Source organism: Agelaius tricolor, unplaced genomic scaffold, assembly GCF_023055355.1.
Source record: "Agelaius tricolor isolate 1412-34295 unplaced genomic scaffold, bAgeTri1.0.p SCAF_5, whole genome shotgun sequence".
In the NCBI taxonomy this organism is placed as follows: domain Eukaryota; kingdom Metazoa; phylum Chordata; class Aves; order Passeriformes; family Icteridae; genus Agelaius; species Agelaius tricolor.
In genome coordinates, this window is record NW_027269265.1 from 46,722,833 (window position 1) to 46,745,104 (window position 22,272).

The 22,272-nt window shown below is 43.0% G+C and overlaps 1 protein-coding gene across 3 annotated transcripts in view; it reads right to left on the reverse strand.

The window, feature by feature from the left end:
* Positions 1–1,606: 1,606 nt before the first annotated feature.
* MOB2 (MOB kinase activator 2) overlaps positions 1,607–22,272 on the reverse strand; it is a 109,271-nt gene continuing 88,605 nt past the window's right edge. For all 3 annotated transcript variants that reach the window (XM_071427731.1, XM_071427730.1, XM_071427729.1), the window contains exons 2-5: positions 11,785–11,945; positions 10,488–10,581; positions 4,199–4,323; positions 1,607–2,941 (exon numbers count right to left, since the gene is read on the reverse strand). In XM_071427731.1, coding sequence (XP_071283832.1) covers positions 2,631–2,941; positions 4,199–4,323; positions 10,488–10,581; positions 11,785–11,945 — 691 coding nt within the window. In that variant the 3' untranslated portion in view covers positions 1,607–2,630. The remainder of the gene's footprint in view (positions 2,942–4,198; positions 4,324–10,487; positions 10,582–11,784; positions 11,946–22,272) is intronic.

The window sequence follows — 22,272 nt, forward strand, 5'->3', positions numbered from 1 at the left end:
TGCTCTCCTGGCAGCTGCATTGCTCTGCGGGACTGCACTGCTCTCGTGGCAGCTGCATTGTTCTGTGGGACTGCACTGCTCTCCTGGCAGCTGCATTGTTTGCTGCTTGGAGCCAACACGTGTGTTCCCAGACTTGCTACAAGGTTCTGCCAGTTCTCCAATGGGAAGTTAAGGCACAGTCCCCCTTTTGTTCAACATGGACATCACCGTGTTGTGACTGGAAACTCAAGAGCTGGAGCCAGGTCAGTCTTTCCAGGGTTGAACTGCCTCTTGTTCAAGTTAAACCTTTCTCAAATGCTTCTGCTGTAAATGGTTATTGAGCAAACACAATTGCAAGTGCATTTTTACAGGCAGATCGTGAATTACCAGAAGTCACTTTGGTTTGACTGGTTGTTTCTTGCTCTCAGTTTCTTGAACTTTACTTTATTCTCAGGGCATGCAGCAGAGGGGCCTTACCAATGGCACTGTTCCTTCTGCTGACCCCTGCTTTTCCCTCCAGACTTTAGTGCAGGGAATTGTCATGGAAAGGCTCACACCAGCATGGGGACTGAATGGGAATATTTGTCTGGAATGGAGGCTGCAGCAGGAGGACATGGTGGGGAAGGAGTGCTCCTGACCACTATACTAACAGCAACTCACCTGAGCAGGTCAGTGAGAGGTACCCACAATCAAGAAACAAACAATACAGGAAAAGTTTGGCATCACAAGTTTTGAGGTTGCTTTCAATCCCTCCACCCAGCCCTCACTCCTGTTCTTCCCTTCTCCTGTGCTCATGCCTTTTTCTGCTCTTTATGTCACTTTCATGCTTTAGTCTTTTTCTCACTTGAACACTTGCCATTATCTGTTGTTGCTACTGCACTCTTCTTCACAAGCTTTCTTCTTGCTTGCACTTTTGCTCTTTTTTTGTCCTTTCTTGCTCATGCTTTGTTCTTTGGTTTATGTTTTTATTTTTTATTTAATTTCAGCCCTTGGTTGTGCTTTCCCTTTCCTCTTTTCTTTGCACTTGTTCTACCTTCCTCTACTCTACTACCTTTTTACTACAGGTACAGACTTCATTCTGGAAACCTTCTCAGATTTATGCCAGGTCAGTTATTAATCATTCATAGGCCTCAGGTAATGACCAAAACAAGTAGCTTTGACAGCTTTTACAGAAGAACAAATACAAGCAAAAAATACAAGTTTGCAATGAATTCTTGCAGTCACTGTTTCCCCAGCTGGAAACAATGACTGCAAGAATTCATTGGAAACCTGAAGGAAAGAAAGGATGTCCAGATACAGAACTGATATAATACTGTATCCAGAGATGCTGTGGTTCAGTATTTGCTTCAAGTTATCCAGGAACTCACTGCATTTTTAGATTGGATGTGTGCACAAAAAGGAAACCTGCCCCTCTCCAAGAGGTGCATATCTTCATATTTCCTGGGGAGGCTGTTCCTAGGGCTACTGGAAAAAAGCAAGGAATTATAATAATAAGATCACAGGGTGGAAAACAACCCATTATTTATAAAGCTGGTTACCAGCAGGGCCAGCAGCATTCAGTGGTGGAAGGGAGGCTTTAGGGGTGGGGGTCTGGTGACTTGTGACGCTGCACACATGAAAACAAAGCTTGTGGCTGATAGATTTGTTTTTATTATTATAGAACAGATGAACTAAAATAAGCCAACAATATAATTTTATGCCAACAGCCATCTTTCTAGCACAGGCGGTGACTGACTCAGTATACCCTTCTCCCCCCCTCCCCGGGCCTCTGTTCAAGGGAAAGCAAATGGTGGTGACTCTTGCACATGGTTTTGGACTGCAGTGATCCTACTCCTGTCACCTGTGCAGGTGTGCCTGGGAAAAGAAGAGGCAGGGGAGCAGAGAAAAGAGTATATATGTTGTAGGAGCAATAAGCAGAAAGGTTTGTGGATCCTCTTGCACGTTCACACTTTGTGACGGAGTAGATGGGACAACTGGAGAATCTTGCCCACTTTCAACATGTAGCAAGCTCCTAGTTGCTACTCTAGTCAAGCCAGGAGTTTCTTCCCATTCCAAGCTAACAAAGGGCAAGATGCACTCAGTGGGGGGGAGCTTTTGGCAGGGTAAGGGGCAGTCTATGTAAAACCAAACCAAAAAACCACCCCCACCCCTCCCAAAAAAACCCCAAACAAACCTGCATTTTAAGCCACTTCAAAGTAAAAGTTACTTCTTATAATATAATAGATACTTTTTAAATGGCAGGACCACCATCCTAGAAAGACCAAAGGGCTTGCACTCGAGACCAAAGAAAGAAAAATAGAAAACCAACCAACCAAACAAAAGGGGAAAAAAAACCAAAACAAAACAAAAAAACCAAGAGTGGCCCCACTCTCAAGCTTGGCTCTTCTCTAAAAACAGCACTCGTCATCCATCTGAATAGGTAAAAGGAGGAGTGGACAGAAAATAAAATAAAATTGGTGCAACTTCTCGCCGGCTGGCGCATGAACCCAAAGCTCCGTACAGCCCCGTACGACTGCGCGTCCTGCGTGGCAGCATCTCTGCGGTCAGCTTTCATCACTGTATATGCCGGTATGTATATCTGAACATATACATACACATACACACAATAGATTATACTGTTCACAATGTTAGTTTGGGTCCAGGAGGAGGGCTCATCTCTCTTTCACGTGGTTCTGTGCTCCCGCGCTGTTGCTGCTCCCGTTGCCGCTCCCATTACTGCTGCTCCCGCTGCTGCTGCAGAGGACCTCCGTGAGGTCATCCATGATGGTGGTCTCTTTAGGGTCCACGAGGTTGAACTCCCTGATGAATAGGATAAAGTGTGTGTAGAGTGTGTTTAAATGTCCGTGCAGCTCCAGTGCCAAAGTCTCCTTAAAGTGTGAGGAGTAGATATGGGCCAGCACATGGAACAGGTACTTGCAGATCTTCTTCACTAGGGACTCAAATGAGTTTGGGAATTCCTTGCCTGAAAGGAAGATGGAGAAACACCATGATAGCACCAGCTGCTCACTGTCAGCCCCCCAGCAGCATCTGCGTAAGAGCAACCAGCCCAACTTACATAGCAAACAACCCGAGGGCCCTGTGTCATATCACCCTCTTTTGACAGGAATTTGGGGGACAAGGCTAAGGCAGTATTATGCATTTTCATTTGAAGTTATACTTTAAACCATAAGGGTTCAAAAATCAGGCAGCAAGTGTAGTTCTTCTCTAAAGCCACTACCTTTTTAGTTACAGGCTGTAAAAATGAGAGGTTCTTCTGTGTCCTTATCTAGTTTGTCCAGGAGTGGATTTTCCCCTGGAACACCAGTTCAGAGATCCTAAAATGGAAGCCAAGGTACATGGACCGTGGTGGTGTGTGGCAGTTAGTACATTTAGTACATAACTTCATATAACATGTTCCCTTGAACATGCTGAAATTCTATCAAAGAGGAAAGAAACTACCTCCTTTGTAAGCAAAGGCTGCTAGCCTAATGTTTTCTATATTGTAATGTCCTAGTTTCCCAATTACCTCTTGAAGTGGCTCATGAAGCCAGCTGCCTTTAGTTCTGATTAAGCCCACCTACAATAGCTTCGAGTTTCTATTTTCTTCCCCTTAACCAAAGGCATTGCATGTAGCAATCTTGTTAGGATACAAATTTGAGATAAAATTACTTTGTTATTGCTTTTCAGCTCTAAAAATCACATTCTTATTTAATCTTTGTATGGAAAAGGAGACTGCAAACACTATGAGAGACAATGCAGAGCCTTGGGCAAAGAAAGCAAGCCTCATTGCTGCAATCCAATTTATTACCCACATTTCTTAATGCATTGAGGCTCTAATGGAAATAGTAAAGGCACACAAAGGTTGAAGTTTGCTATCAACAAACTGTATTGAACACACAAATGCTGACTGTTTTCAGAATTTTATCCTCTATAAATCCAGGATAGATCATCTCAAAATGCCTGAAGAAAAAGAGGTACTGATGATGAGATATAGGCCAAGGGGTCAGGTTTGTGAGACTTTCACCCTAGTTCACACATTAAGAGGGTAAGTCTTCTTTTACTGCAACCATCAACCAAAGTTATAATCTTCCTTAAAAAAAACCCCAAACAACCAAAACTACAAAAGAAACCAAACTAAAACCCATCAGACCAAAGTGAGAAAGCTGTCTGTTATTCACAGACAAATGCCAACTGTCAGCTGACTGATGGCACCCCAAAGAGCCCCAGGCAGCAGCCATACCGTATTTTGTTGGAAAGACATCCTCATCTGTCACTAGTTTCTGCACCGAACTCATGACGAAGTCAACGTACTGAGGAGCAGTGCACTTGATCTTCTTTCCCCGCTCATCATACCAGTAGTACTGTCTGTGGAGAGAAGGGACAGGGTCACCACATCACACTCTGCTCCTCAGCTACTCCTCTCCAAGGGGCTCTGCCCAAGTAACACAAAACAACAGCTGCTACAGAAGAGACTCACTTCTTTGTGCATCAAAGAACTTGAACTTGTGCTGGCCGATTTTGTCTCTCCCTATCAGTCTAGGCCAGAGTGCAGGTGGCAACACCAAGCACAGAAAGCCTTGCTGACAAGACTGCAAGGGGAGGAGTTCTGCTGAGGGGGTGATAATTCCCTATCCATGACAGGTTTACATACAGTCTGTAGAAGTGTACAGGAAAGCATTACTGAACTATATTTAAGGGGCAACAACATTGCATAGTGACGAACTGATGAACTTCTGATGCTTAAGGTCAGAGAGCATAAATTAGTTCTGTACTGCAATACTTTGAAACAGTCAGACGGTGGCTCCAGAGCACCACCTTTCCCAGCCAGGGGCTCTCTAGCACTGGCAGTGATTTCAGGTGTTCCAAAATGCAATCCCGGGGGAAGTTTTGGGGCCCCTTCTGCACATCCATGCCAGCAGTGAACTCTGCTCCTTAGGTTCCAGTTACAGACTCCCCCAAACACCTGAATTTACATCTGATTCTGCCACCAGTGAATATTCCTGTTGCATCTTACCAGGAGATACTAGCCCTCCAAAAGCAACCATAATTCAATTGTTAGCCATAAAAATTTTGATTAACTGCAGCCATCCTTCAGCTAACAGACAATCAGAAGGCTACAAAACAACTAAATGTTTGTTCCTTTTTAAGAAAAAGTCATGGTTAATTAAAGCATCTCTAACTGCTACTGAGAGCAGCTACCCACTTGATTAGGCAGACATAGAGAAATGTTTTACAGATAAAGAATTCAGAAAAACACTTTTCAAGTTTTTATTCCTATGTTACATTAGAAGAGGCCCGAGTTCCAGTTTATGAACTTTCTTCAGAAAGTCTAAGCTCAAGACACAGTCCTATATCATGACAGGGCTGGTAAGAAATCCATTGTACTGGTCTTCCCCAATGACACTGTTACTGTTCATGCCCCAAGCCATATGAAAACAAGAGGAAGCTGCAGAAATAAGTAGAGGAGTTCAAGTTAGGAGAGGAAAGGTAACTACAAAGTAGTTCTGAAAACATTAAGGTTTTAGAATTTTTCTTTCAGCTCCTTTTCACTATGTAGTATTTGGTCACTCTGTCCTTTACTAGAGAGAAAAGGATTGACTGCAAAATTGAGTAAAAAGGTGAGTGGGTGAAAACAGTAGGAGTCAAAAGTTCTTTTCAGAGCTATGTCAGGCATCAAACCCAGCACTTGGGCCCTTAGGCACAGACTGTGCTCTTCACCACTGCTCACTTCCTTTGTACAATCCACCTCTAAGGAATTACACAATGCGGTGCACCAACACAACCTTGTTTGCCTACTCCTCTAGAGAGAGACAGACTCAGGCAATTCTGCCTTATTCTGGGTCTTAAGACAGTGCTTGTCACCAGGAGCAGAGGCAGGTTGCACTGTTCTACCCCAGCAGTTCTCTCATGCTGCAGGACTCCTCAACTGCAAGACAGAAAGCACAGTTTAGAGCTGCCCTTGGGTGCTAAACTGAGTGTTGATAATTGGATTTTAGTCAAAAGAAACAATTTGGCAACTGTACAAGTTCACTTATATTCTCATGTAAGTGAATAAATCTGCTCTAGCATCCCACTGCCCAGTCTTCCTGCCTTTCCTTGAAAATTAGGAAATTATTATGCAAAAGTGGAATTAAACAGAAGAATCATTAACAGTAAGGGGATAACTACAAGGACTGTCCTGTTGATTAGAGTCATGTGTTTTCCTCACGTTCCAGGTGCTGTTGAACAGATTTCCCAGCTCTCAGGGAAGAGAGGAGGGAGCCCCTGACGTGCCATGAACATCTCGCACCTGGTCCATGGCTTCCACCCACGCTGCAGTTATCTCCATGAACAGGACAGCAGCGCTCTGGGGCCATGCAAGGGCTCACTTGGGCACAGAAGCCTAATTGCATTCCACCACTGGCACTGGGACAGCACAGTCCCATATTAGGGAATGGATGGGAAGCAGAAAGGACAAGAGGATGAGACTTAAGGGCACTTTTCAAAAACTGCAGATTTAAATCTCCCCAGTACGGAGACTATGAGGAATCTGCAGCTCCATTCTAAATCCCAGGGAGAAATGACTATGGGTTTACCAGAGAAAAAAGCCTGTGATGCAAATAATGAAGCATAACACATGTGAAATCACAAATGAAATCACAATACTGCATCTTAATATATCTATGTGCTTTATCCTTTTTCCTCTAAAACATTCTGGGCTGGTGTTGATGACACAGAATCCAGGGCTGAACAGGAGTTACACCAATATACAAGAAAGGCTTTTGGAAGGAGGGAAAAGCATATACAGTGGGAATTATTTTCCCTGGAAAAGGAGGAGAGACAGTCCTGGTAGAAATACCAAAAAACGGGCAACACGAAGAAAGCAGGATAGAAAGCCAGAGGCAGGAGTATAGTGCTTGTGAGCAGCTGGAACAGCTCTGATGGCTTCACAGGGCTGCACACAGCCACTTCCCTGCAGTGTTTGGATGGCAGAGAAGAGAAAGAAGGCATCATGTAAAATCATATAGCTGGGGAAATGTAAAACTTACAAATTTGAATTAAGCACTCTAGAAGGAAATCCTCTCCCTATGCAGAGACACTAAGGGCAAGATAAACATGAGAAAGGAGACTAAGATTAGAAAAAAAGAGTGATAAGCATTACAATTAAGGGATTTCACTGGACAAAAACATTTTGCAAGGTGGGCTTCCTGAAAGTTTGCATTCATTCTTCATTTCTGCCTCAGGAGTTTTGTAGACTTATCCTTTTAAGTACAGCACTTACACAAGCTCTTATTTATTACACTCACTGCAGCACTTTGAGGAGTTTTACCTAAATGTCAGCTAGAAAACCAGTTTATAGTGCAGGGTGCTTTAAAGCTGGTTTGTGTAATAATAAGCTATAAAGCATACTAAATTTTAATAGTAAACACCATGTTAAAATATAGTACCTGCTTTACAACAAGTGATAAACACATTAATGAGCAAAATTAAGTAATTCTCAAAGTTGTATTCATTCACCCTCATTAAAGTTTGAGGATAACTGGCCATCATGGTATTTCTCTTGGCATTATCCCACCTTGCCAGCAAATGCTTCCATCTGTTCTACACTGAGACTAAGTTTTGGTCAGATGTCTCCTAGTGACCATAAGCAGAAATTCTCCTCCTTGCTGTGTGCAGATGGCTGTGCTATCTCATGTATCTGACAGAGGGCTGAAAGCTGCATCTGTCTGCAGTTTGTCACTTGGCTGCAGCTTCTCTCAGATGTTAAAACCTTACCTCAAATATTTAACTTCAACCAGTGCTTATTGTGCCAGCAAATACTTTAAATGTAGGACTGGGTACTTGCAGTGCAATCTGAATGTCAAGTAACTTGACAAGCAACCAGTTCTTAGTAGTTACTTGAACATCTCAACCATAAATAAAAAAAGCCTTTCTTAGGCATGACCAGAATGATGTGATCCAAAATGTATAATAAAGTACTCAGCAGGGAAAATATAAAAGTGGAACAGAATGAAGACTTTCATATGGAACTACCCAAGAAATCAGCAAGGGAAACAATGGCAAACTGCACCTAAATTCCAAGCTACTGCAATTCTATGGCAATCTTACATAGCCAGATGCTATTTTATTCCAAAGGAAAGCAACAAACAGATCACAGCCACAGAAGGCTAAGCCTGGAGTGTCCATCAGGTTAATCAGCAACTCACACCTGTGTTCAGGTGTCTCTCTTTAAACACTGGAGACAGGTCCAAGGCACAATAAGCCACAGCAACTGGTGCTTCTCCAACACAACAAGCACATCCTCAGCTAACCAGAGCTAGGAAAGGCAGAACAAAAAGATCAGGATTTGGAGAACAGAGTTATGAAAGGGGCCCACAGAGCTGAACTGTGCTGAGGTGTGTAGGCAGCTGATCTCACCTTGGTGGCTTTTTCACAGACCCACACATTTGCTAGAAGCAAGCAGCCTCCTGTTTGCAGATGTGAATCAGCCACCTGCCCCCAAGTACAGGAAGGTACTCAGGTTGTTATGATTTAGCTACACACAAGCCATTTCAAGTGCTTCACCCAAGTGTAGACATGCTTCCTGTTATTTCCAAATAGCACAATTTTTCAGTTTTCCAAAACAAAGGATAGGAACATTCTGCTATCAGTCCCTACCACTAAAAATACAGGCTACAGCTGCAGTTGCCTACAGGCACTTCCTCTCTTTATTCTGCAGCACAAGGTGCTTACAGAAAACTCTTGTTAAAGGCTCACTAGAGCAGAATGGAGCAACACTAATGCAGGTTCCCAATCACCACCTCCTTTCAGCCACTATTTCCCACCAGCCAAGGGGATAAACAGCTGAACTCTGTGCTTGGGACTGCCAGTGCTACATCAGGAATTTAAACATGAGCATGCTTGGGAACAAGAATCAACAAAACACTCATCTTACTGCTCACCATTTCTTATTTAGAGACAGGCTGTCTCCTTTTGATAAAATCTGGGTACAGCAGAGATTTATTACCTTCTCCTCCAGCTTGCTTTCAAAGTCTCTAGTATGGCCTTTAACTCTCTGACACAGTTATCATTCCTCCTTCTACATGCAAAAATACCCTCCATACACTTTGCATGCTTTTAAGTGCTCTCAAAGAAAGCCCCTGATATTCATTTCAAGTCTACAAGATAGACCAGTGCATTAAGCAAGGCTTTCCTTCTAAGAATTATGTAATGATTGTCAGAGATACAAAATAGAGGTTCTGTTGCATACATTCCCTGGGATGTTGTTTGATGTACTATGACATTACTGCCCAGTCATCTCTTTTAAAATCCATCTCAAGTAAATTAATCCCAGGAAATGCAAGAAGGGGGAAGAAAAGGACTATCAACACATGTTGGAGGGAAAAAAACCCAAAACACAACAGGCATATTCATACTTGACTAGATCTCATATTCCACCACGTTGGACTGTGCTCATCAGGAGCAGAAGTTTATTGTAACTTTTCTGCTATTGACACTGTCCAGTAACACTACAAAGCTTTCTTCCAGAACTAACTGCTAGTCCATGTTAAAGTCTTCTAAGTTCTAGAGGCGGAAAAATGCCAAACCAAAAGTTTTCCTTACTCTTGCAAAGCTGGCACTTGTGTCCTCTGTGCCCAGGGGCTCAGGCAGAGAGCCTGTGGCTCATGTCAGGCTAGAGGTTATCCACCAGCAGCCTGGAGCTGTGTCAGCATTCCAGCTCTCAGAAGCACCCTCTGAGGTTTTCACAACTCACCTCTCCTGCCCTGCCTTCCCTGGAACCCAGCACTGTGACCAGTACAGACAGTCCTGCCCTGCCCTTGCTCAGAAGCACACTCTGTGCAGGTACAGCTGCACTGCAGGCTCAGGGCTGAGCTCTGCATGGCAGGGGCACAGCAAAGGACATGGGGACCTGTGACCCAGCCAGGTGACACTCAGAGACACAGCAGGAGCTGACAACCCCAAGACTCACTCAGGCTTTTTCAACTGTGAGACTATAAAGGCCCAGAATTCCCTTTGTTTGGGGCCCCTCCCTGGAGGCACTGGATTGAGCTGTTATGAGGTTATTTAGTTACTGTACCAAGTTAATTTTAAGGATCTGGATATCCGAGACTCTGCTATGGAAAACCTGGGTCAAGCCAGTGAGAAAAGCTGGTCTGAGTGTGGAGTGTGTAGCTGTGAAGGGGCTTTGATCCCAGCTCATGACTGACTGCCACAGTGGCTCCTGGATGGTCAGACAAAGAAGTTTCCTGAACACCCTCCTTTCCCTCTCCCCCAAGCACACACATGGTCATTTGCCTCTCTGATCTGACCTTATAAAGCCAGCTTAGAGCACTCAGAGATTCTCCTCCTCCTAGTCCTCCACAAAAACAGATTTCCATCACACTTCCCTGCTGGAGGGAGAGAAGAGGATGCACAGCTGACACATTCTCAACAAGTAGAGACCTGCTGTAAAACACTTGCCCGGTGCCATCCAATACCAATATCCTCCCCCAGGAGACTCTGAAGACATGGAAACCTTGCACATGTAACAAACGAAAATACTGACTTACGTATTGCACACTGCCATGGTCTGACATGACTCTCCTGTACAGAATTCTGAGATTGTACTATACTGTAAGTTGATGTGATGAAAGAAAGTTGTTGCTGAAAAATAAACAAAGTAAAGAAATTCAGAAGTAAAATACTTTCAAACATTGGTTATCCTCCAGACAATTATTTAAATACAGCAAGTGAAACAACCTCAGTCTTGAGCTTGCATACAAATTTAAACATGATTTAGCTAAATGAGCCTAATGATGAACTGCAAAACAAAGAGGTACACAGAATGAAAGCTCTTGTTTTGATTTAAGATGAAAGCACCATGATGCATTAGCTCTTATTACTCACAAAGCAGCAAGACTGGAAAGTGTCTCCGTCATCAGCCTCACCTTTACAGTAGAATACTCTGCTATAAGCTGAAGGCAAACAATTTGCTACATTCTTTTGAAGTCAGACTTAAAATCTACAGTGGCTAGAAAACAGCACTATTAGTTTCCAAAACATGTCTCCTTGTAAAAACAAGCAGCATGAAACCTAGTACACTTCTATTTTTAAAAATCTCCTGAGATAATTTAACTTCTTAATACTTCTCACGGGGAACCTCACTTTTTCTTAATGAGTGTCTATAAACTTTCCTAGGGTGCAGTTTAAAGCAGTTTCTTGCTTCTACCACACACTGTTGAAAACATAAACAAGAGTGGGCCACAGATGCAGGTGAGGACAGGCAGTAGCAGCCCACCAAAGTACAGCAGGTCATGGCTGAAGTGCACAGGGCCAGCATTCAGTCACAGTAGCTGGTCACAACTCTGAATTTCAGCCTGTCTACTGTTGAATATAATTCAACCAAGATTTGGAAGGAGTGGGGAGGAAAAAATCTGACCAAAAGACTTCACAACTTCTGGCTTTAGGCCTAAGTTGCTTTACATATAAGTCTTTAGAAACTCCATTTTTACAATGCTTCTGGAAGATCAGTAGCTGGAGTCAGAAACATGCAGAACCAGCCAGTTTAGCAAGCAGTCAACGGGGATCTTGATGGTTCTGCAAAGAGCATCCAAAACTGCAGTGCCCTCAGTGCCACAGGGAGGAGGCTGGAAGGAGGAAATGCATCAAGGCTTTCATGCTGCTGAGCACAGCTGGGCTGTGCATGAGACAGCTTAATTACCACTCAAGGTATAATGACATGCATTACACAGTAAGCATAAATAGTCACTGAGTGTTTCTCTAAGCACTGAAAACAGCAAAAAGAGTGAATGAATGGCCTCTTGAGGATGGACAGCAAGCTCAGAGCTGTATGAACATAATACTCACTGTTGCTGGCAAGCCACTCATTGAGGTCTATTTCCCGTGGTAACATCACTAGTTCCTTAAATTCGAAGTCGGTAATTCTGGATTTTGTGTATTCTGGCTCTAGGTAAAGTTTCTTCTCTTCTGGTGCTGGCTTCTTACCATTTGGCTTTCCCTTGGACTTCCTGCAAAAGATTAAAAAAGAGAGAAGTGGGGTTAGTTCTACTGTTGAACAGCTACAGAAACCTGAAAGCAGCTGGTTCATCCAAACTCCTGTATTTGCCTTTACACTGCTCCTCCTGCATTCCCTTCCCCAGCAGCTTCATTTTGGTGCTCCATCTCCCCTGCCCTTTGGCCAGATGAGATTGCAAACTCCTGGGAGAGCACTGGTCTCTCCTCAGGCCTGTGAACAGTGGTGACAAGCTCTGTGCCTGCAGGAGCCCATGTGAGCACCAACAACCTGCTGTGTTGGTGCTCACATGGGCAGTTCCTGCTCACCTGCAGAACAGGAGTCTGAGAAACAGCAAATCTGGCCCCTGCAAGAAGACAGCTGGAAAAGCTGGTGCTGCTCCTTCAGAGCCTACAGCATTACCTGCTCTCCAGCCCTAACAGAAGCCTCCTTAAGTGAACATCTGTGACTCCAGCTAAAAGCAGTGATAAGACAAAAATACCTGTTTTCTCAATTCTAGGGTTACCTGGGACAGAAAGAGCTGAGTTCATGTTTTCCTGAAAACCCTTGGAAACCGAATGCATTTATGAAATAACCTCCCATTTGGACTTATAAAAGCACAGAAACCACATGCCATACAAGACATTTATCTCCATGGCATATTGTGACTTCTCATCTCTCATCTGTAAAGCGTTTGCTGTAATCACTAGTGCTCCTCTCACTTGTTTTTTAAATAGACTCTCAACCCAACCCTGGACCAGGGATTTGGTAGGAAGGACAGTGGGTCAAGCACTTTGGTCTTTTAGGCTATGTGATCAAACATCCATGTGTTCCTACAGTTAAAAAATCCACCTAAGCAGAGATGGAAGAGCTATTTAATGGTGAGGCACAATCATAGGACAATACTTGCTGTCCATTATGATGTAAAAATAAGGAAGAAATGCCAGTTCTTTTTGAATGTCAGGCTGTCTTCATTGAAGTGATTTTTAAGGCTCTGTAAAGTCAAGACAAGCCCACCTTTGCAGATGACTGCATTAAGTTTGCTGTCAAAACTCATTGAGATCTCATCCAAAGGAAACAGACCTCACATTTTGGCTCTTAACACACTTAAATAATCTTCCAGCTGTGTTCCTGTCTGAGATACATGCAGGCTTAATTTTTGCTGTGAGGATGTGATACACATCTTTCCTGGAATGGTGTTTGAAGTCTCAGTGCTCTTCTTAAAGGAAATATGATCACTCAGTTTTCTCTCTTCATGGGCTCTTTACTGATCTGTTTATTAAACCCATCTTCAAAAAGATTCATCATCCACATAATCCCTTCTGGAGCAGGCAGAGGACTGAGCTGTGCCTTCCACAGGAAAGCAGCACTTTAACTTTGGTCACCAGCACTGCCAGTGCTCACTGGCTTAAACTTGTGTTGAGTCTTGTCACACGTCTCTCTAAACTGTAAATTAAGACTAGAGGGATGTCAGAAAGGCCACCATGAGGAAAGCTTGGTGACAGCAGCACGATATACCCTTGCAGCCCCATGATGCATTTACAGAGATGTGCAGAAAGCACTGCAGGTGTCTGGCAGGGAACAGATGGTCACACTTTCATTCCAATGTTAATGAGAAAGGTGGGCTTCATGGTTTAAGAGGGGATGCCTGTGGCATCTTTTTAAATAATACAACATGGAACATCTTTCTAAAGAATACAAAGACAGAATGAAACCAAACTAAAGGACTAATTCTCATAGCTGCTCTACAAGAGGATGTTTTAGGACATGAGAATCAGTTGTTCCTCAGTGCAAGGCTCTTAATACAGAGGGGTTACTCGGTTAGATAACAGTTCCTGGTTGTCAGACTATTTCTGTCTTCAAACCCTTGCATTTGCTACATTTAGTGGTTTCTGGGTTTCATTTGGCTGGGGAGGGAGGGGGCCAGGATTCTGGCATTCAAGGATAAATTGATTTTTTTTTAGTTAAATTATAGTTCTAGTAACAGTCATGCAGAAAATACCTTCAGCTTCTGAGACTGGTTTGACAAACCGCATTAACCACACTCGGGGAAAAAAGTTATCAGTGAGAAGTAGTTTGGATAGAGTTTCTGTCTTTGCTGTAGTTCATGATAATTAAACCAAGGGCCCCAGGTTAGGGCTGTGCCACATCAGCTAAGAGCAGTCTTCTGTGAGGAGGAGGAGGGAAGAGAGAGACAAAGAGGTCAAAGACAGTCTGTCAGAGTCAGGCTGTGGAGGGAAACCACAGAAGGAAGAAAGACACACGAGACTGAGGCAAGCCTTCCATCACATGGGAATGGGTGGGGTGTGCCTCATCCTCACTGCAGCATCTCTTCCCCATTTCAAGAGAATAAACAAAAATTCAACACTAAATATATTTCACAAGTTTGCTGCTGCAAACAACACTACACTGTCCTTTGGCAGAATCCAAAGCCTCTCATTTTCACACAAATGTCAATTCTCTATTGGATCAGTACACGCAGCCACTTGGAGTCTTTATTTAAATAGATTGTGTAAGTCTTTCCACAACTGCCTTGTGCTGGAACTGAAGCACCAAACAAAAGCTTCCTGAAGAATCCCATGCTCTGCCCCTATCCAAAGCTTTGGCTAGTTTTATAAAAAACCTCTTGGGTATCACCACAGAACCTGCAAAATACCCAGAATCACCGCTATTAAAGGATTTATTCACACCACTGAAACCTGACTGTCAAATTGCCCTGTGCAGCACAAACATCTTGTTAACCTTTTGCAGCTTCTGAGGCCACAGCAATTTTTTACACCAGTGCATTTCCATAACCTGCATGCAGTGCAGCTGGGACACTACATGGCCCCAGTACTGTAAGTACAAACTGACAAAAAAAAAACAAAACAAACAAAAAAAAAAACTAGCCTTAAAAATGTCATTTTGAACTGGGGCATGTATCCCTCTCCAATTAGGCAGAACTTAGATTCTAGTGACTTACTCAAATTAATTGAGTCATGCTCAATCTAGGCTGTAAAACTGTAGCTTTAGTTTGGGAACTATCAATACCAGCCCATAGTGTAAAGTATTTTCTTTTTAAACTTACAAAGCTGGAGCATACAGCAGTATGAAAAAAAAACCTGTTTTAGAAACACAATTACATATGATTAAGAATCAACCAAGAATACTTCCATATTCCACATAAACCAAAGCTGGTTCCCAACCACCAGGATTACCAAATAGTGCAAAGTTCAGGAATAAGCTTCCTTCCCTCTGCTCAGGCCTACATCCAAGCTCACTGCTGTTTCAAAAACCTCTTAAGAAAACACCAGCTGGACTCAACTCCAAAGGCACAAAGTGAAACATCCATTACCTCCTTTTTGCAAGATCTTCTCGTTCAAGATGCCTTCCTTAATTTTTCATTTTATGTTTAAAGTACACAAATAAAAAAAATGTCAAGAACAGTAGTTTTACTGTTCTCTTTAGGAAACATCAAAATTCATCACCTGCAAATGACTGTTTATTGGAAAACATAACTAAGTGTCATCTAAGACCGCAAAAAGAGCAGAATTTTCCAAACACAGCTATAGGCACTTCAAGTCCTGATTAAAGTTTACATGAGTCTTTCTTCAAAAATTAGAGAATTCTGCTAAATTTGTCTTAACATGTCCATGCCACATCAACTGTATCACCCAAGCAGCTGCAGAAGTAGCTGTTATGCAGCAGTTTGGTGGATTACAGCTGTCCACAAGTCCTGTCTATCAGTACTTAAATGCTACCTAAGGAAAGAAATATCTTTAGGGAACCCAACGAGACAGCACTACACAGTTTTTACTGACAGGCAAACCAGACTACAAACTAATTCCACAGACAATTCCCGGGCTAGGTCTGCCTCTGGTTTTAGGCACTCAATTCAATGTGATGCCACAGGCCAAGTCACACCCAAAAATAAATTTCAGAGAGGGAAAAGTGATGGGAAATGGCAGAAGAGAGATGGCTTGCCTGAAATCTTGGAAGAAGGTTCCGCAAACTGGCACCAGGCCAAGACTGTACAACACTAATGCTTCTAGCAGGGCTGCCACACTCAGCCTTGTGTCCAGCCAGAACACACATGAGCTGCAAGTTTGCCTGGATTTCACTGGAGAAAGAGAGGTAGAAGACATTCCACCAAGTGACAGCCCCACTGATGATTTTTTCCCCAGTCTAACTGCTTTGTTAAGATCAAAGAAAATTGCCAATTTCCCAACTTGCTTTCTTATCCCATGTCAGTTATTAATGATCCTCCTCTTATCTTTCTCTGTCATTTCCTTCTTGATCAGATGCTCAGTAATTTCTTGGTTTAAAAAAACCCTGCACTTCAGAGCATCTTCAAAACACCATCAAGGTTTAGTTTTAATACCATTCTGAGGAATGTTACTCCCATTTCAGAGCAGACTCTGTCTGTAAGGTTCAAAGCTGATTCATGGTACAAATACTAAAGATGTGCTTCAGTGTAAACCAACGTGGTTTGTTTGGAAAGAAGCACACATGAAGCAATCTGATTTAGCTGAAGAAGGACCAGGACTCAATGCCTCCACATCCCAGTGTGGATGTGCTTCATAACCTGATGTAGTTCACTTCAGAATTGTACCAGGCACCCAGGTTGATCATACAGAGGGAAGACTAATGATTTATTAAATGCCAAACTTCCCTAAACTGACCATGTTATTTTAGATGATCTCTACCAGTTCAGGATTCCTTTTTTCCAGAGCAAACCAGCACAGCTAAAATAATTTCTTGCTGTCCCCAGCAAGCTGTGCAGCTTCTCACATTGCATCTGAAACTGAAATCTCTCCAAGGACAACTGATGATACTTTGATCCCCCTTCTCCATCCTCCACACCAAACTAACTGTTCTTGGGATGAATGGCTGTTTACTTTTCCTTATGGAAGGAAATGTTAGCAGTGGGTTTTCTCATTTTAATCTGGCATATTAAAATAGAAGTAAAAGTAACTTTAGAAAGTTAAAGAAGTTATTTTAAAAGCCTATAGTGGTGATGACCAGAGCTGCAGGTAAAACTCCCATCACTCCCTCTGGATCATGCACCAGTTTCAGATTCCAACCAAATCTCAAACACTCCAATTTCCATTGGAAAATTTACAGAACAGGTCTGACAGGCCTCACATGGCAAATCTGTCTCTGTTTACAAACTTCAAAACTCACAAGCCATCTCAAGTCTGTGAGGATGAAAATCACCATGGATCACGAACCTTATAGGACAAAGACACATATTTTGTGATTAATGTGGTGGGATTTTGTGGGCTTTTTTTAGCAACTGACCCTATGCCTTACACAAGGTTAACTGCTATAATCCTAGCAATTCCCACAAATTCAGAAGAGAGCAGGTCTACACTGTTGTCAATCCAGCTGTGACATATTCCATTAGTGTTGGTGAGAGTACAGCCCTGCAGTCCACAGCAATGCACACAAAAAAATGACACAAAAAGAAAAAAACTGTTTTAAGGAACATCAAAACCAAAGATGCCCACAGAAATATTACAAAATTATATTAAAAACAACACTCAAAGGTTTGGGGGTTATTTTCTAGTAACTTGGCTTGCATTTTACAATTTGTATAGTTCACAATCTGAAAACGTTTGGGGTTTAAATGGTGCACTCCCAACTAGAACATTTTACATAGATTACTGTCTGTAACAGCAACACCATATTCCAAGTACACTCTACACACTGAACTAGCTGATATCTCAAACTATCTGGGCCTCTGAGTTTTTATCATGCAATTTTAAAATGTCTTTTTGAAGTGGTGTGTTTCAAAATACGCATCCTATATGAAGTGTTATAAAGTGAAGTAATCCTACCAAAACCCACTTTTTTGGCACTCTAAGGATAGGGATTAGCTTCTTAAAAGACAAAACTGGAGAGGCAGTAAGACAACATTGGAGCAGTGCCCTTCAGGCCAAACTTTATGAACACTGTTTTTATTCTTCCAGTGAATAAGGGCTTAGAATTCAGAATTAAAGGTGTACTGGATGTTTGCATTTTAGCTTCTCTCCTCTTCCCTTCTTTGGCTAGGGAGTCAAAGGGGATGCGAGAGGAACAGAAGAGGGAATTAAGGCAAAAAAATTCCAATATTCAAGGTCTCTTCCTCTAATACACTCCCTTTGCAGAAAGGAAAAACACAGTGATTTCAGCCATGCACAGAAGGCTACAGCTTTGTAAGGTAAACCAGGTCAGCTGCTCACAGATATACTTTTTACCTTTATAGGCTTTTTACTGGCCCTTTACTGTAAAGAAATTATTGGTTAATTTCTGGTTACAAACACTCTGCGTAAGCACAGGAGTCCTGAACCCATTCATAGCAGGAAGGAAACAGTTTTATGAGCTGCAATTTACGAGTCCAAGTGACAAGAACAATGAAGAAGCAGGTTATGCCAGTTCTTACGGGTCAGGAACAAACTCTTGAAGGCTGTCCAGTTTCCTACCCAGCAGCCCATTGCCTTTTCTCCTCAGTTAAGAGCAAGAATTGGAAACTTAGAAGGGTTGCAGAACTTAGAAGGGCTACAGAACTTAAATCCCTTCTTGGTAATTCAGTGTCTTTGTTTATACTTGTACAGCATGCACAAAAAGGGGAATAACAGCTTCCTCAAACATCAGTCAAGCTGCCCTTTCTTTGAGAACACTGCTAGAGATGATGTTTGTATTTCCCCTCTTTCTTTGAAACAGCACAAGATTAGCACCTCTGGAGGTTTTTCTGCAATCCCATGCCCTGTTTTAACCCAGATCACTGCTTAGTCTTCAGCTGGAAATGCCACGTGACAGCACACCCAGAACACAAATCCTGGATGTACACATCCACATTCAGGACTGGGAAAGAAAAGAACATCAGCATGGGAAAGGAAGCTGTGCAAGGTATTGGAAAGCAAGTCCAAATCCCAGTGCAGCATTCAGTGCAATTGTTCTCAGATTGCTGTGCACGGTGCTTTTCTCCAGCGCTGCAGAAGGGAAGGAGACCAAGCTTTTTACAGCAGCCTCCATTCCAATCTCCTCCTGCCACAGGTCTCTGACAGACCTCTCTGATCTCAGCTTCATTCTTCCCCTCTCCTGCCCTGGGTCAGCTCCAGGGCTTGGTTGCTGCACAGGTCTAAGGGGGCTGCGCAGCATAAAGCATCTTTGGCAGCATTTCTGGCCCTGCTTCTTCATTTTTGTTCTGTTTTTAAAAGTTACTAATAGTTTATTTAAGAGGAGGAGGAAAGAAGAATGTACCCTACATGCCAGGGAAACTTTTTCTTTGGGATTCTCATAGTGGCTCTTTGCCTTAAAAGGGAATCTTTGCTTGGCCTCCGGATGCTCTGCTGTAAACAGTCGGTGCCAAGGCATGGCAGGCATGTTAAGGATGACAAGTGCCATAACATTATTTCATAATGCTGCTTCTCAACAGAAAGCCCAAAACATTCTGTAGGGCCAGACTGAGCTCCAGCTGGTGCTGCTGGAAAAGCAAGAACAGGGGGCACCTGCACCATGCCACGTCTGGCACATCAGGCCCTTCTGTAGGACTCCCCACCCACCACCTACTGGTGAAGGGGCTGGAGCACAAGTCTTACAGGGAACAGCTGACTGAGCTGGGGCTGTGTGGCCAAGAGAAAAGGAGCCTCAGGCTACCTCACCACTCTCTACAACTACCTGGAAGGAGGCTGCAGCAAGAAAAGGTCTCTTTTCCCAGGTGACAATAGACAGGACAAAAGGAAATGGCCTCAGAGCTGTGTATTAGGAAAAAATTTCTTCACCAAAGAGTTATCAGGCACTGGAACACGCTGCCCAGGGAACTGGTGGAGTCACCATCCCTGGAAGTATTTAGGATGTGTGGATACAGTTTAATGGCAGACTCAATGACCTCAAGGGTCTTTTCCATCCCAAAGAGCTATGATTCTTCTTACTTCCCTGGTGCAGCATCTCCCAGCACAAGCTGGGTGTTTGCCCACAGAGGTGTCTCAGAGGCACAGCAACTCCCAGGGGCTGCTGGTGCCCAGGGTCCCCCAGCTTGTCTCCAATGCAGCTCTGGGAAGAAGGCTGCAGAGGCAGGGCCAGGCACGCCGCAGCTCAGCTAATGCTACAAAAATGTGCACAGTGCATTCTTGTGGTGGAACACTGGAGCTCTCCCTTTCTTCCCTGGGCCTACCTGCCAGAACTCCTCCCCCAGACTCAACAGAGGTTTCCAGTTTCCTGACTGCAGAGTCCTTGCCCTCTCCAGGTTCCCCTCCAGATAACACAACTGGGACACCAGGGAAGCCATGTCCAACGGGAAACAAACAGATTACTTTTTTCTAGGAGCCAGTGATATCATTTAAATGAAACAATTCACTAGAAGGAACAAAATTATCCAAGCAATATGCAGTTGTCCTTCATTTTGAAATGCTCTCTTTTACCTTGGTGGCAAAAAGCCCTCACATATCCCAATCAGGAGGTGCCAGCACGAAGGCTCAGCGAGTTTCTTTTCTTCAGCAATTTACTACAATCCAGATTTCTGGTAATTTGTGGAATAGGAAATAAAAAGGACTAATTTTTCCTACTTTCAACATCTCTACATGGAGCCAAATAAGGTCTGTGGTAACAGAGATTCAGTAGGTCATAGACTAAGTGTTGTAACAATTAATTTACTCAATGCTTAGAACAAACCACACAGCAGAGAACTGAGTCAGAGGTGCCCAAGTCCTGAGCCTGGGAATGACATGGAGTGGTGGCTATTGTTTTTGTTGTTTTTTAAGTCTCCAGTTGGCAAACTGTCTGAAAGGAAGCCAAAACTGAGCAGAAAGAACAAACCCCAAATCCCCGGTGTGGGGACAGGAGAGGCCACTCCATGCTGACTCTTTAGGACATCTCTGCCCAGCCATTCATCAGCTGAAAATGCAGGCTGGAGCTGTCGTCTGGGCTTTGTCTTGTTAACACACAGCTCATTTCAGTCCCCAGGCAAACACTCCAAACCCATCAGGCCCATACACAATACCAAGATAAGGATGCTCCTGTATCCTTGCCTCCCTTAGAGGAAAAATGCCATTAGAATTCAAGCAACACAAATGCTTCCTCAGCAGCCTCCACTGTTAAATATCCTCCCATACTGCAGCCACACAGCAGGGCCAGGATTCCTTTCAGCACAGGTATCTGCACATGTGAAATGTTTACATCTCAGCTAGTTCTCCAAGGACCTTTGGAAACCAGCAAAGATAAATAGTTCCTTCTCTAAAACAAAAAATACTGCAGTCCAAGGCAGAGATCTACAACATACCTCATGTTTCTCTAATTAAAACACACAGGGAAAGGAGAAAATTTACTCTCAACTGAAAGCAGACAATGGCAGAGCCTGGTTGTTACACGTGCTGCAGTGTAAAGGTCACCCACAGAGCCTTGAGAACAAGTGATCTGCACCAAGATTTGAAAGCAAGTTTTGGAGCGGCTTTTAACATCTTTTTCACTGAGGAAGACAAATATAGATCTGTCAGGTTTGTTATTATATTAAGAGCAGTATTTTTTCAATTTGACAATTTGAAACTCTGGAGGCCAGAAATACTACCTGCAGAGAACAAGGAAAAACAATGTAATGGAAAAAAAAGTTTTATCTCTCTTTTAAAGTTTTTAAACTCTCCAAATTGAAAGGAAAATTTAATGTACTGTAATAAAACCACAAAAAATTCTCAATTAACAAATCTATTCCCTGTGTTTTTTCTGATATGTTTATTAATTTAATCAGTGATTTATTATCCTCTAATCTCCTATTGGAACACAGAGTTATTCTGACTTATACGTCACTATTAAATTCAGGTTTTGGCAGCAACTGCTCCTCCTGGCTACTCTGATAGAGCCCTGTTATCTCCAGATGAGCACATCCAGTACCCTGTGGTGCACCTTTGTGGGGAGGGAGTTCACCACCAGAGCACATAAATCACTGAAGGCACTGTTATGTCCCAACCCTGATGAGGTTTGTAGAGTTGGAACACTGCAAAGCCACCTTTTTATTTCTAAACCAAGCAAATTTGATTTGGAAACCTCATGGCCTTGTAAATGCAGGATTTCACAACATAGCTTGCACAGAGTTGCTTTTCAGGATGGAGCTGTGCTTTAATTGCTGGGAATCATTTCACCATGGCAACCTGGCTTCAGCAATCAGACTTCTTGCTATATAGCCCAAGATATACAAATGCAGACAGCTCGTTCTGCTCAGAGAGTACCAGGGTGCAGACAAGTTTGCCTTTGTAAAAAATGGTTTCATTTCCTCACTGCCATCTTGCCTTGCAAGCTCTCTTTGTATGACAACAACCAAAAATTACCTGACAATACAGACTAGCTTCATGCACCACTGTAGCCTAAAGAAAACCTGCAACTGCAAAACC